At 44.0% G+C, this 15,987-nt stretch overlaps 1 protein-coding gene and 1 pseudogene across 2 annotated transcripts in view; both read right to left on the bottom strand.

Annotated features, from left to right (window-relative positions):
* Positions 1-15,987, bottom strand: part of Mcad (Medium-chain acyl-CoA dehydrogenase) — a 192,333-nt gene that overhangs the window by 130,305 nt on the left and 46,041 nt on the right. For both annotated transcript variants that reach the window (XM_075677417.1, XM_075677416.1), the window contains exon 4: positions 14,313-14,382. In XM_075677417.1, the coding sequence (XP_075533532.1) occupies positions 14,313-14,382 (70 nt within the window). The remainder of the gene's footprint in view (positions 1-14,312; positions 14,383-15,987) is intronic.
* LOC142566580 (uncharacterized) lies at positions 9,096-14,305 on the bottom strand (annotated as a pseudogene).

Raw genomic sequence — 15,987 nt, 5'->3', positions numbered from 1 at the left:
AATCGAGAGCGCTGCAACATCGTACTGCCCCTCTAATTCCCAAAGGAGCCGTGGCACACGAATGTGCCCATGTGCACCGTTCGGGGTAAAACAATGCTACTTCTCCAATGGGAGCTGGTACGTAGCGCCTTGTGTTGTCCCTACAGGGGCTGTGGCAGGTGAGGGTGCCAAGTTCACTGCTCAAGGGAAGCACTGGGCCCATTCTCGAGCAACATGGCGTCTGCTAGCACTAACACAGGACAAAGGTCACTATGCCTAGCAGACATAACGTAGGGAGCCTGATTCGCGAAGGCGTACTGACTCAGCTCATCATCATCATCATCATCATCAGCAGCAGCAGCAGCAGCAGCAGCAGCCTGGTTACGCCCACCGCAGGGCAAAGGCCTCTCCCATAATTCTCCAACAACCCCAGTCATGTACTAATTGTGGCCATGTTGTCCCTGCAAACTTCTTAATCTCATCCGCCCACCTAACTTTCTGTCGCCCCCTGCTGCGCTTCCCTTGAAATCCAGTCCGTAACCCTTAATGACCATCGGCTATCTTCCCTCCTCATTACATCTCCTGCCCATGCCCCATTTCTTTTTCTGGATTTCAACTAGGATGCCATTAACTCACATTTGTTCCCTCAGCCAATCTGCTCTTTTCTTATCCCTTAACGTTACACCCATGATCCTTCTTTCCATAGCTCATTGCGTCGTCCTCAATTTAACTTCCTCGTTGAGTCGTCCTCAACTGACTCGGTTAAGCAGAGACAAAGGCTTAATGAGCTTTCGAATCCACATTGGGCAAAAGTGCGGAGGTCCTGGGTATCACAAGACTACCGAACACCGCAGGTTAGAGCTTAGCAAGCCACAGGGCTGCATCAACTGTTGCCTCTAACTTTAGCTTGCCACTCAGGCCACTAAAGGGGGCAACGAATACTGCCCACGCAAGAGAACACAGTATTGCCCCGAGTTGGCAGAAACTGTTTATTGACTCTGGCAGCACCCAAGACAGCACAAATGCCCAGTCTCGGGCCGACATGGGAGTTAAAGGGCTCCCCCGCGCCAAGTGCGAAAATATAAATAGCGGCGCTGCTAGCCTGTTGCTGCGAAAGCAAAGGCTCCCCGCAGCTTGCCGCTGGGAAAAGTCCCCATGGCTACGCTGGTTGCACTTACAATAAACAATGGGCCCACTCACAAGAGCTTGGGCAATCTCCTTCGGCATGGGCCTCTGATAACTGCGGCTCGACTCAGTTCAACCAAACGCAAGCACTAGGCACCGCTCTTCATCTTAGCATCCACAAACGATGAACACAATGTGCGCGGTCGAAGTACAGTGAACCACAAAAGTTTACGTACCAGAGGATCTCAAGAAATGTCGAATTTAAAGCCAGACATCACTATGTTGTTCGCATATACTAGCAGCGGCTGGAAATGTAAACATCAGGCTCCATTGTGAGGCTGCTGAGATATTAAGCTTTTTCTCAGATCCCTTGGTCCGTAGAATTCCATGGGCGACTGTACGTGCAAAGGCACCATATACGAGCTCATGCCTAAGTCACAAAGGGGCCAGTGGACGAGAGGAAAGTGTGTACTTACCTAGTGCTATCCCCGGAGAGATCTCGCCCGCGCTCACGATGCAGACAGCGGCCAGCCACCCACCGGCAATGCGAGTGCCCCCCACCGCAAACCACCACAAGTGGGGCGCCGCCGCTGACAACCGTCACGAGTGGAAAGGGATTACAGAACAGGCGAATGCCCACGCGAAGACGCCGGGGCATGCCTCAATACCCACAAATCTCATGCTTTGGAAGTGCAATAAGCGAGAGGCAGTGCAAAGTGTTCACTCCCCGCTGTCCAGGCTCTTCATCATGCCAGCACTTGGACACCTAGCGTTTGCGGTCATCAAGCGAGACGTGCTCATGTTTGCCTGTAAGTGCATGACATCATGCTTGTTAATTTATTTAGTAAGCGATGGTTTACTGCAATTTATATGGCCAATTAAAAACTACGAAACTTGCTTCGTGTAGTTGTCTACTACTTTGCCATCTCTATCAATGCTTCGCCTTTCAGGCAAAACTTCCGTCTTTCTTTTTCTACGCAAGAATATTTTCCAAGTTGGGTCCCTAGCTGTTTCACCCACTGTCTCTGATCCACAGTACATCTTCAATACCTTGGCCTAGAGGGTAATTGCTGTGCTGGACAAGTAGGTTTCAATGCAATGCCACAAATTCTTCTTATTGTCACACTGTAGTGACAGTTTAGAATGCAGTAGCAAAAACTGTGAATCACGAAACTCTTCCTTGGGCAAACTTGTAACCAGAAGAACAGGTTACACTCAAAGCACAACAATAGCTGCGAGCACAGATGGCAATCAGCAAAATCTGATCTGCAGGTCAAGCGCGTCGGATTTTATACACAACTCATCAAGGGTTCCAGCGTAATTGCTGATGCCCATGTGCATTCCGAAAAGTAATACACAATTCGTGTCACACATACAATCTGATTACTCAAAGTTCAACAAGGACATTCATGACAGATAGAATCAACGATAACATTCAAGTTGCAAATCGTGCGGGTGCGTTGTGTGCTGAGCAATAACTTTCCATGTTAGCAGGTAGAATCACGTTTCACCTAAGCTCATTTTACACTAAGTCACGTTTTACACGTTTTACAACTAAGCTCTGCGAACTTATGCTGCAAGTGAGCCTTTCTTCGAGAAAGTGGACCTTTTTCAGCTGTGCAGCAGAAGCTCCCTAAATCACAACAGATCCGGTTTATGCCACATAGCGGCCTCATGTTACCATCCTTTGGTCATTCAACAATTTACTGCTTGTGGAGAAGCAGACATCACAGTTGCCAACATTTCCAATTTCATTCAAATAAATGCCTCACTCAGTCAATGAAGACACATTATTACAACCAGGTCTTAATAGTTAAACAAAGTGAGTTGGTGCAGCAGTCACGACAACCCTGCTCTTTATGTCCGTGCAATGTACAGCCCCTTCCTCTACCTACGGTCTTTGCACGTTGATGCCCAATGTGTGCGACAGCACAACCCATTGAATTTGCAACAATAATACGCTCTCTCTCTAATAACAGAGTGCCCTTGTTGGCTACAATACAGCCACTATTCAACATCAACTCATGTGAAAAATACTACTTCGTGGTGAACTAAAACCATCAATTTGTTGTTGCAGTGGACACACTGCCCCAACCCAGGTTCACCCCTACCACTTTCAACACGCTTTTCTATAACATACAAGATGCTTCATGCCCTGTGTATAAACAACAGTACTGCGATCAAATGTACTACAAGTACATGCGGGGGCTAACTGTGTGCTTTCATGTAATTCATCACCCTCTGAGGTTCAAAAACGTAAGTATACAAACAAGTCCCAAATGGTCGATGGCATATATTTATCAGGCCGTCTGTATGTTTGAAAAATGCACAAATTTTTCAAGTCTGTTGCCCAGCAAGTGCTGCAAAAAATACAAGAAATTTTTTTTTTGCTCTAAAGTCTCTTGGCTTTCATTCCATGGCTTCTTTACATTGGCGTTTCAGTTACCACTCACATCCGCACATGTGCACGCACAAGCTAGTTAGTTTTGGCTTTGTCTCGCAGGTTGTTTCCATTTGTCGTGCTTGTAAAAAGTTATGTCTGTCAGGTTTCTAATCTCTCAAAGGGTCAGCCCAAGATGCTCACTTGTTTATTGTTCACACGGGTGCGATTACATCTGTTCATAAGCGGGTGCTGGTACTACAAATGATGCCGCCATACACGAACGATGTGCTGCCATGTAGAGACACACGAAGCTGACTGCCTATAGATGGCGATGGAACGAAGAAGTTTCTGACTCAGCTGGTTTTTCTGACAGGCACACAACCATCAAGTTTTCTTGTATGCGCATGTTCACATACACAGTGCAATTTATGCTACGGACGTGTGCATCAGTTACACTCCTCAAAGTGAGTCAAGCAGAGATTCCTTCGATGAGGACTACTGCCCAAGTGCTAAATCGGAATATGCTATTACAGTGTATCTACATTTTTATTCTTATACTTATGCAAACTCATCTGTATTCATGAATAACCTATGCATTTTTGCCTGTGGAAAATTTTTTTCTTCACATTCATCATCATCATCAGCCTGGTTATGCCCACTGCAGGGCAAAGGCCTCTCCCATACTTCTCCAACTACCCCGATCACGTACTAATTGTGGCCATGTCGTCCCTGCAAACTTCTTAATCTCATCCACCCACCTAACATTCTGTCGCCCCCTGCTACGCTTCCCTTCCCTTGGAATCCAGTCCGTAACCCTTAATGACCATCGGTTATCTTCCCTCCTCATTACATGTCCTGCCCATGCCCCATTTCTTTTTCTTGATTACAACTAAGATGTCATTCACTCGTGTTTGTTCCCTCACCCAATCTGCTCTTTTCTTATCCCTAACGTTACACCCATCATTCTTCTTTCCATAGCTCATTGCGTCGTCCTCAATTTAAGTAGAATCCTTTTCGTAAGCCTCCAGGTTTCTGCCCCGTACATGAGTACTGGTAAGACACAGTTCTCCTACACTTTTCTCTTGAGGGATAATGACAATTTGCTGTTCGTGATCTGACAATGCCTGCCAAACGCACCCCAGCCCATTCTTATTCTTTTGATTATTTCAGTCTCATGATCCGGATCCGCAGTCACTACCTGCCCTAAGCAGGTGTATTCCCTTACCACTTCCAGTGCCTCGCTACCTACCGTAAACTGTTGTTCTCTTCCGAGACTGTTAAACATTAGTTTTCTGCAGATTAATTTTTAGACCCACTCTTCTGCTTTGCCTCTCCAGCTAAGTGAGCATGCATTGCAATTGGTCCCCTGAGTTACTAAGCAAGGCAATATCATCAGCGAATCGCAAGTTACTAAGGTATTCTCCATTAACTCTTATCCCCGCTTCTTCCCAATCCAGGTTTCTGAATACCTCGTGTAAACATGCTGTGAATAGCATTGGAGAGATTGTATCTCCCTGCTTGACGCCTTTCTTTACTGGGATTTTGTTGCTTTCTTTATGGAGGACTATGATGGCTGTGGAGCCGCTATAGATATCTTTCAGTATTTTTACATACGGCTCGTCTACACCCCGATTCCGTAATGCCTCCATGACTGCCGAGTTTTCGACTGAATCAAACGCTTTCTCGTAATCAATGAAAGCTATATATAAAGGTTGGTTATATTCCGCACATTTTTCTATCACCTGATTGATAGTGTGAATATGGTCTGTTGTTGAGTAGCCTTTACGGAATCCTGCCTGGTCCTTTGGTTGAGGGAAGTCTAAGGTGTTCCTGATTCTATTTGCAATTAGATTAGTAAATACTTTGTAGGCAACAAACAGTAAGCTAATTGGTCTATAATTTTTCAAGTCTTTGGCATCCCCTTTCTTATGGATTAGGATTATGTTAGCGTTCTTCCAAGATTCCGGTACGCTCGAGGTCATGAGGCATTGCGTATACAGGGTGGCCAGTTTCTCTAGAACAATCATTCTTTTTTTTCACATTATGGTCGCTCTAAAAACACTGCGGTAAAGTTTTTGGGGAAATAGATCACTCTGAAGATTTTAAATTTACAATAAAGAAAATCGACCGTGGGAAGTCGCATTTAGTGAAAAAATTGACCCTGAAAGGGGTAAATTAAATTACAGCAGCAGTGAAGACACAGGAGCGCCGGATGGGTAGTCTAATTTTATGATCCGACATCTAAGCTGTTTTAACACTGTCTCAAACAGTGGTACATGCTCAGGAGTGTGTGTTGCTTTGATGATTGTGTTTGACAAATATCAAGTGCAACTGTATTTCTTCCCACCGTGAGCTGCTTTCATCTATCAGTGTTCCTACAGTGTATGTGCAACTTATTGCGAGCAATCCTTGCTAACGTTTTCACTCACACAAGAGCACACAGTCGAGTTCAGACCAATCGTTGGCAGAAGCTCGACTAGCAGTCTAATCTCCCACTTTTTAAATAGCACCTGTTCAAGTGCCCTTATTCATTACTGTACAATAATGTGCAACACTGTACATTAGCATACAGCACTATACAAGTGTTCTACAAAAAAACACATGAAGGCTCCAGCACCAGTTCAAGGAGCATGACTGACCAGCTTGCTTGCTTGTAAAAGCTGATTGAACACAACCTGACCCCCATTGTTTCACGAGCTTAAAGAATGCAGCAAAAAAGGAACCGGGTGCTTCCTACAATGAGTAAAAACAAACGCCAGCTGCACCATAAACGCTCACCCATTTTCACAATTGCGAAGCCATGGCTGTCTGACATAGCATGAGCGTCACTATGGCTAAAATTCACGCTACCAAATATGCATTTTTTTTTCCCATGGTGTAACATACTGAAGTTGGGAACTAGAAGCAAGGCACATATTTTGTAATTTCAGATTTGTTTTACTTTCAGTACTTATATTAAAGACAGGCAATTATTACTTTCATTCATGATTTCACAGTGCTTCTTTTGAAGTTTCCCATGTTAATTCTAAAAAACTATATAAACAATTATGTCTGCTTTACTTCTATTCAAAACATGAATGATCAGGATACAATTTATTTTATTACGGTATATATTGCAACTGATATGTCTTGAAAAAAACATTAAAACATAAAAGCACTGAAAATGAGAACACTTCCAGTGGTCAGAAAAGAGTTAAGCGCAAAGTGAAATAAAACTTCAGCCCAAACATTATTTTCGAAAACGAACACGGGAAGTAACCACAAATGGCATTTCTTGTTTTTTCCCCCTTTTTTCCATACAAATAAAAGAAAGAAATGCAGGCATTTTCTTATAGCACAGCAGCAGAAGAGCACACAGTTATTCCACAGCAAGAAATGTAACACTCTTCTACTCTGTTTTCCCTAAACATTGCGAGTAAAAGGGCATCAAAGAAGTTACTAATACGAGAGTTGCGACTTAAAAAAAAACAACTGACAGGTTAACTTGGACCCCTCTCTCTGTCCTCTGCATACAGAGCATGGTCCACTCAAATCGAAGCAACAGATTTTGTTAAGCCTCCACCCCCTCTCATTTTGATAGAAACACCGAGGCATCTTACAGCGAAGCTGTTAAGGGCTGCTGTGCCCATTATTGTGTCTGCCATAGAGTTTTACACAATAATTACTAGAGGGAACTCTGGCACTGCTGTCGTTGTACCACCATGCGAATGATGGGAAGTACATGGATTTGTCTGATCTTGGTGCTTGTGGATTCAGGCGCTCTTCTGGCTTTGTATATTACGCTATATAAATCTTATTGTCGTAAATTTCAGTGCAATCTTGTTGGCGCCCCTCAGTGCTACCGCACGAATGCGTTCATGCCACTGCTCCCACATGTGTTGGCTTAATTAATTAAGAAACACAAAGGTGCAACCAATAATTGCATAATACTTTAATGAACCGTCGGGATTTACCCAGTGATAAACACCGGGGCCGCACATTTCAGCTTCGCTGGTTAACCACCTGTACAGAGTGCTTGGGTTGACAGTTCTTTGACAACCTTGACAGTTCAATTGTTTCTAACGATAAAAACCAGCAATAAATCACTTTAGGCTGGTAAAGTATTCCTTCAAAACCATATCCCCATTCACCTGATCAAAAAAGTTTGATCAATATTGGATAAAATAAAGACCAAACTTTGCTTAATTTCACAGTGTAACTTCGGCACTGGTGTATGTCCAGTAGGAAGTCATGGATTTCGAAGTAATCTGGCGTAAAGAGCATTCTAAGAAATTGCTAGGTTGAGTCTTTTGTTGTTTTAGAATGTCATGTAGGCCTTCTTTGTTGACAAAGAGTTCACTAAACATGAGCAGATGCTGTCAAAATCCTTAAGGAAGCACCAACATAGTATTTCGAGCTTTAGATGTTAATATTCCTTGAGTCCCGAGTAAAAATAGGCAACTCCAATGGAATATTTTCAGTGATAGTTGGTGAGAACACAAGTTTAAATACCTATAATGCAGGAGGCTGACTTGAAATGCCAGCAGGTTGCAACACTGACATCCACTTGATGCAGTCCGTGGCTTCTAAGCACTCCCCGATATTACCCGATGACTGCAGATGTTTGCGCTCACGCACAGAGAGCTGCACAGGTGAGATCTTGTTTGTGGCTCCTCTCTCTCCTGTATGAACTATCAGGAATAATTATCGTGGCAACTTTACCAGTTTGGTAAAGCTCAAGAGTGAAATACAGGCAGATTAAGAAAAGGTGTTCTTTATTTGACTGTGCAGAACATCATGAAGCTATAGCAAATCATTGTGCAGAAGCTCGCAAGGTGGAGGAAAGTTCATGAAAGGGTACAATTGTCATCCACCCGACTGTAGAATGAAGCTACAAAGGAAACCCATTCCGATTTCTCAGAAACCACTATTAAGTTGCATACTGGATGTGCCATCCAAATGTGGCCAAGTAAAAATATAACCAAGGGCTTTATGCAAAAGCACCCACTATGTGTTGATAGACTTTTGTTTATGCTAGTCAAAGAGTTTTTTTCCTTGGGCACAAGCATTTAATATTTAATTCTAAGTAGCTAACTTTTATCTACTTATCTATTCGATAACGTGCAAATTGAAAGGTTGTGGAGGACACCAAGAAATAAGCAATAACAGCATTTAAAGCAGCCTTGATCTTATGTGGTCTTTTTCCTGGCAACAAACAAAAACAAAGCACACAATATTTTTTTTTTAGAATTCCATCTGACAACGAGTCCCCGCGCCAATGATATCAGCCCTTTTGATCTAAACACGGTCATCTAGTACTTTTTGTATAGTATGCAGGTGTGAACTAGGGCGGCAGTCTTGTAACGGTTTGGGATGCGAACCCTTGCAAGATCACCTTACTTCACTCTAGACTGAAGATGCGCACCAACAGCCACTGACGGGTCGAGAAAAGAGGACAGCCGCCTTGTTGCCAGGGCCTGTGTTTTACAAGGTTTGCATTGAGATTGATGCAATCTTTAGTGTCCAGAGGCACTGTCATGGACACAGTGTATTTTATTATTTTTAGTTTTCTTTCATTGCTTTTCTTTTTCTTTTAGTTAGAAAATGGTCTGCACAAATCCTGTTATCCTGTTATGTAAAATGTCGACCCATATTTTGGATGCCAAAGGACAGCTTATTAATTTTTTTTTTTTTTTTTTACTTGGCCTGCGCAAGTCACATCATGAACATTGCTGCTGCGATCGCATTTTCTGCTTGCATTTTTGCCAACTTTTACTAGTACCATTTGGCCACTAAGGTTTGCCAAAACCAGAATTTTACATCTTTGGCTTGCATTCTGCGGCAGGAAAATTCAGATTTTGTGTGGTGTGGCTGTGCAGAAAATAACGTAGCCAGGGCCCAAATTCAAGCGACGATTACACTTGCCTGGATACTTGTGGTCAAGGAGTTTCCCAAAAGCAAGCAGGGCATTTGTCGACGTGCCACACTGCGCAGCACTATATCATCCCGGTAAGTGGACTTGGTGCAAGCACAAAATAGATTTGGAACGTTACACGCACAGTGTTCACCATTAATGAACCTAGATATACCAATAGGGCACACAAATGAGTGCTAAAATGTATAAAGAAGCTGATGAGCTACACAATGAAAAGACCTCTTGCTGGCAATATGCTCTGATAACTGTGTGTTCTGATTGTTCTCTGCGGGTGATATAGCTCCAAGCACACACCAAAACGAGCAAGCATCTCACGTTGAGGTAGCGCCGCGCACGCCCGAACCGGAAGTAGCATCGTAAAGAAAAAAAATTAGGGGTGTGTGAATACCAAATAGTAGATTTCGAATCGAGTCAAGAAAAGAAAGCCGAATATTGAATCAAATATAATAAAATTTTTAACGAAATTTAATGCTTACAAATTTTGGGCAAGAAACATGGCGCTGCACACACTCAGGAGTCTCCTAGCACTGCATAACAAGAATGTATAAAACTATCAATAACATACAGTAAAATAGTGCGGAAGCTCCCACACCCCTTTCACTGAAAATTGGGTTAATCTAGATATGGGCGCTTGTCTGGTCAAAGCAGTAAAAGCAAAGATAGCAGCCAACAAAAACTTCGAGGCAGGGCGACGGTGGCTAGGGCATCGAAGAAAGCATGTTTATTTTCAAATGATAAATGATGGGGTACACTAGCACCTACTCATCGTCACTGAACCCAGCAAGCAACTCTTCCGAGTCAGTGCAGAATAAGAGGTAAATGCATTCATCGCTGACACTTGCGCGACTTGAACAGACTGCATTCTCTTCGGTGCCTACAAGTCACTTATGCAAGTGCACGTCCTCGCTGCCGTCCAATGCAGCATTGATCCCATGCCCCTTGAAGGATCGCGCGACCACCTCTTCAGGCACAGCAGCCCAAGGCGTGGACTTGAACACGTCTTGGCGCCAAGGCTTCTGGAGGTTCCCTTTAGAAGTCTTCTCTCTCTTCCTCGTGAACTCAGCCCATGACATGCGGAGGGAGTTGTTGAATGACTTATTCCAATAGACGTCCGCAGGCTGCAGGATTCCTGCACACCACCGTCCTGAAATGTACACGAGGTCGGTACTGGCGGCTTCTGTTGCGTCGGCAACACCCTTCACTTTGTGGATGGAGGGCTTGGTCGATGATGAGTAAGCGGCAGACATTGTCCGTGTTGGGACCCCAAGTGTGGCTGAACCACTCCAGAAATTTTTCGGTTGTCATCCAGTCATTTTTAGACAAACTTAATATGTACATTTGCTGTAGAAGCGAAAACAAAGGGCACAAGAATTAGGAACAACTGTGAATGGATTTTCACTGAGTACATTTCAATGTACTGCACCTAGGTCGCGGGTGCTACGTCAGAGTCAGCACTGCCACTTTCAAATTATCCTTGTGCCCAGCGTTCCTCTCTGTTGTCACGTGATACAACAGAAGAATATATTAAAACATAAGAATATGTTAAATGGCCTCATTGACCTGGAATTCGAAGGTGCATGAATGCCCGAGCTGGAATTCTTTATGTAGGCTCCTTGAGGACAATAATTGCAGGAAGTTTATCTCCAGATGCTCGGGCCACCAGGGCCACGGTGAAACTGCGACGGGCACAGCCAGTATTGGTGATCCGTATCATGCTTTCCCCCCCCCCCGACGTTGTTGGTACAAGTTGCTGGACTGTCCATTGTAACAATATAGTCTGGTCCACCTTACAGATGTTGTGGGCCGTGTAGTCGAATCGCATCCTCAAAGTTGTGATTCTTGAGCGAAACGCATCAACAGCTTCCTTGTAGTCAGCAGGGGCCTTCTGACTGTCATTGGCGGACACGCGCATTGTCACTCCGAATTGCTTCTTCCACCGGTTGACATACGTGTTTGAGGCCTTGAAGTTGCCAAGGTTCAGGTTTCCAGAAATTTTCAGCACTTCCTCTGTTAGGAGCTGGTTACTGACGGCGTGACCAGCATCTCGTTCCATTTGAAGGTAATCAAAGAGGGCATCGTCCAACTCTTCATTGAAGATGGGCCCACCATCTGCGAGTTTGTGCATAATCTTCTGCTTGCCGTAGTTGAGGTGCTGTAGCGCGTCATACTTGTAGTCCCACTCGCAGATTCTTTTCTATCTATTTTGAAATGCCGAGAGGTGCAGCTCACATTCTTTCCCAAGACGTGGTGCCACTCGATCTTCCTGGTGACGATGTAGGAGAGCATCATGCGGCTAGCGGATTGCACGAGAAGTGTGGGAACAGCGGCTGCGTGCATGCTTTATCAAGATGTGTCTCACAAAAGCCCTGCAACTACTGGGTTTTCTTTCAAGGACTGTTTATTTACACTCTGCCTTATCTTCACCCCCATCGGTCTTTCCCTTTCCACTTTGGGAAGCAAATATCCCCGCCATCACCCCTAGCGGTCTCATAGCGACCGCAGTGGAGTGCAGCAGGGTGAACATTTCAGCTGATGCTGGCGCTTTGAAGGGGTTGGGCGCTTAACATATAAGTCTCAGAATTCCCCTTTGAAACTAATGAATTAGTGACATCCTATTGTACTGAATACCAACAAGGTCCTCAGTTTGATAGTGAGCCTGTGTTTCACGGCAATTTTTTATTTATTGCATAGAAAGTATTGCTTTTCACTTTTTCTCCAAAATACAGGAATGTTATCCCAACTTTACGACCAGTGGATTATTGTAAGGCCTATCTATGCGACAGGCAAAAGGACCACACATCACGTGACTCGATCACCGTTTCATGCATAGCCTTTGCCGACAGTAATGAGCAGGTGCCATCCAAGCCATTCTACTGTGAGGTTCGGAGTGATGTGCGACATGTCAAAGATTCTGAAATCTGCAGCATCACAGTAGGTTTGTTTTCAGACACAAACACGCCTTTAAACTTCTGATAACAGGGTTTTACAGCTCAGTTCTACCACTTCCTACTACCTCTGCCAGACAAGGTGCATGCAGCGATAGTGGAGCTAGGTAGATGCACTAATGCTGCCACTGTAACTCGACAGCACGATGACGGTACGCAGCATGTAGAAGAGAAAACAATCGGGACGAGCACTACTCAATACACTTCTCTGCATCTTGTATTCCACTGTGCTACTAAACAGCAATGAACCCTAGCCTGTCTGTCAGTTCCCTTGCAATACTGTAAAGACCGGCAGGTGACAAAGGTCATGGTAAGTGGTGATGCCATGCTAAAGCACTCTAATGCAACACTATCTTTCAAATTGTATTACCTGCATATGCTAATTCGCTCTCCCACCAACACCCCGAAATCGCTCCATTGCTTCTATGATGAGGGAGCTCTCAACATACTCAACACTGACTGGATAATGATTCACGTGGCTGTGTAATATTAGAAACATGCATCACATCGCCACAAGTAAAAAGGCAACAATGGTGCCGCTGTAGGCTGTATTCCACGCTTGCTAAGACAGTGTAAATTAGGCACAAGAAAGGTCCAGAGGTAGGCACAGGAGGTAAAGCACCCACACAATGCCACTGCTCGGTCAGCCACATGCCTAAAGCTTTAGAGCTTACAAAAACAGCCCATGTATGGGAAATAAAAGCATGAATACCATCCAAGTCTTCCTCTACTCCAAGATGCTGGCAGCAAGCAACTTCTGCATGCCAATGCATAGAGCTAGTTCTGGGTGTGCTACCTCGAGTGGTGTACATTTGTTATTACTAGTCAGTTTTTGACCGTTCCCTGCATGGAGAATTGACGACACAATTATGAAAATGAAGCTGGCTGCACTCACGACCTTAGCCATTTACCAACAAAGGTAGGCCACCTAACAAGATTATAACCTCACAAAGTCGACCTCAGCTGCAATTTTACCTCAACTTCATGAAGTGGGGTGAAGCCGGCAACTGCAAGAAATTCAGTGAATGACGTCAACAATTTTTCCTTAAACCTTGCGCACCAGTTCCAAGGTTCGGTGAGGTTGAATATTGGCGAGGTCAAGTTGCGAGGTTCAAGATGGCTTTGAAGCCTGCAAATACACGCAAAGTGCCTCGAGTGGCCAGTCGCCCAGCAATTTTGCGTGCATTTGTGGACTTCTTTCACGCTCGGAAAAACAATTTTACGTAGCACATATTGAGCAATAGAAAGCTGTATCGGGAGTTTATCATGTTGCTCTACAATTTTCTCGTTGACACTTTTAATCTAATTATATTTGAGAAGTAGATTAATTAAGACTAATTGTCTAATTAGGCAGAAAAAAAATATAATCTGAGTATCTCTAAGCGACAGCAAACATTACCTTGGTCCTGTTCAGCTACGTGGCATTTGCATATTTTTAAACCCTAGCTAAAGTTAGCTGGGACACCCTGTATAAGTCTACGCATGGGAAACCAGCTGCATTCCACAGTGAGGACACAGCCTCGACATCACAAAATAAGGTTGAGATGAGGTCTGATCTTCAACCTTATTTCACGAGTTCGAGGTGTCATAGAGACCAATGTATAAAAGCACACACTGATTGAAAGCAGAAGTTGCCACACATTGGTGAAGAAAATTGTGTCTATCCCAGAGTCAACTCAAGTGTGGCGTCTTGGGTGCCAAGCAGAACATAAAAGGAACAGTTGCACAGTTCTCTAAGAAAATCAACGTATTGGAGGGTGTGTCATTAGCATTGCTGTCTGCTTCATGTCTTCTTTTCTTTTCCCATGCATGACTTTGGTGATGGTTCTTTGGAGCTATTTATCTGTGCTGTTCGTAATAGTCCACCCACTGCCTGTTCTGCTTGGCTCCAATGAATCTGCACCAACCAGCCCAAGTTCTTCAGCCAGACTGAACCATTCGCAAATAGAAGGAAGCGAGGACTGACCATACTTTGCAGGTATGGAAAGGTTCATCAATCCAACTTCAAAGGCCTTCTTGACGATGTCCCAGGGAAACTGCACGTCAGACAAGGTGTGGTTACCAGCAGCAAGTTTTCAACTCTCCTTATCTCTTACAATAGGAAGCAGTTGCACACCTTGTAGTATCACAACAAAGGCATCATCAAGCATACGAAATTTTAGACATCCCTGTACCACAATTAATACATGTGTAGAACAGGTTGTTGGGCCACTATTATACTGCTACTACTACAACGTCACCATAGTAACGACTTCCTATCATAGCCATGGCAGCAGTAAGAAACACTAAACGATATTATATTATGCATTCAAATACCAGTGGGTCACAAAGTTTTGTTTCACCATATGTCTCAATCAACCGAAAAAGACCAAAACAACTTTTTGAATGGGCACATGCACAAACAAAATTTCAATCCTCTCTGTTTATTTTTAAATTAAAGCTTGTTCCTAGACTACCTGCGCAGCCCTTTACTCGTATTTGCACTTCATTCACAACTGGATATAGCAAGCTGGTTTTATAGCAGTAGTTTATTAAGGACACTATGCAGCATTTATAGTGCGTTATACAAGCATAACAAGGACTATCGCATGATATACTTTAAAAAAGTGAGCACACATCATTTTCAAGTACTGTGGGCTTGACTGCCAATTTCGCGCCCGTGCCACCAACACAACACATGGAACAAATACAAGGGTCTACGCGTAATAAAGATACAAGGGCCATCACTCATAATTTATATTACAACCATACAATACAGGACTGAAAGCGAAAAAAATAAACAACCAGTCGCATGGGTTAGAGTATTGGAACTATTAAAGGGCTCCTCACCAGGCCACATAGCAGATTTTGATTTTTCTTACGTGCCCTCTAGGAAGCATTCTACCACAAGAATTTTTCATATTGGTTCAATAATAGCTGAGCTAAAAATATTTGAAGTGTGGCAAACCCAAGATTTCAGGAGGCGAGCTTCACCGCCAACATAGACGCTCTCTCCGCTTGCCTCGCCTGTACTCCGCAGGCCTTTCCCACATTCTTTCATACCAGAGGATCGTGTGACGTCAAGGGCCTCGCCGCCACCTTTTCTTCCTCGTGCGTTTTCACTGCACAATGCCCTCACACTCAAACTGTTGCAGTTTTCTTGTTTCATGCAGTGCACCCTTTTAGGCGCTGTACACAAGAACATCTGACCAGCAGTTTGTAAGTCAGTGCCATACCAGCACTGAGGCAGACACAAGCGGATCAAATCGCGCGCTGGAACCCGGTAGAATGTGGCACATGGTTTTGTTTCCTACGTGCATGACTACACATCGTGGGAACAAACAGAAGAAATGAAACTACATCCCCTTTGCTATGGCACAGAGTAAAACAAAGACTCGCAGACATCCGGTTTGCAGGCTCTATTACTTCTCTAAACTTTAAATTGTGTAGTAAAGCAACAAATCAAACAAATAACTGCTGTAGCCTTGAATAATTCTTCAAGTCATGTACTTTTCAGCAATGTGAATTATGCAGGCGCACTTGTGCGTCTGACCTCCAGCTGCACTCCAGCTTGGAGCGTGGCTCCTTTGAGAAGAAGGGCGCATGGCATTTGGTTTGAAATTTCAGCTATTTTCACGGTGAGCAGCAGCGCTAATCATCAC

This window comes from Dermacentor variabilis, unplaced genomic scaffold (genome assembly GCF_050947875.1).
Source record: "Dermacentor variabilis isolate Ectoservices unplaced genomic scaffold, ASM5094787v1 scaffold_13, whole genome shotgun sequence".
NCBI classification, from domain to species: domain Eukaryota; kingdom Metazoa; phylum Arthropoda; class Arachnida; order Ixodida; family Ixodidae; genus Dermacentor; species Dermacentor variabilis.
The sequence above is the reverse complement of the archived record's forward strand: the minus strand, read 5'-3'. Positions and strand labels throughout refer to the sequence as shown.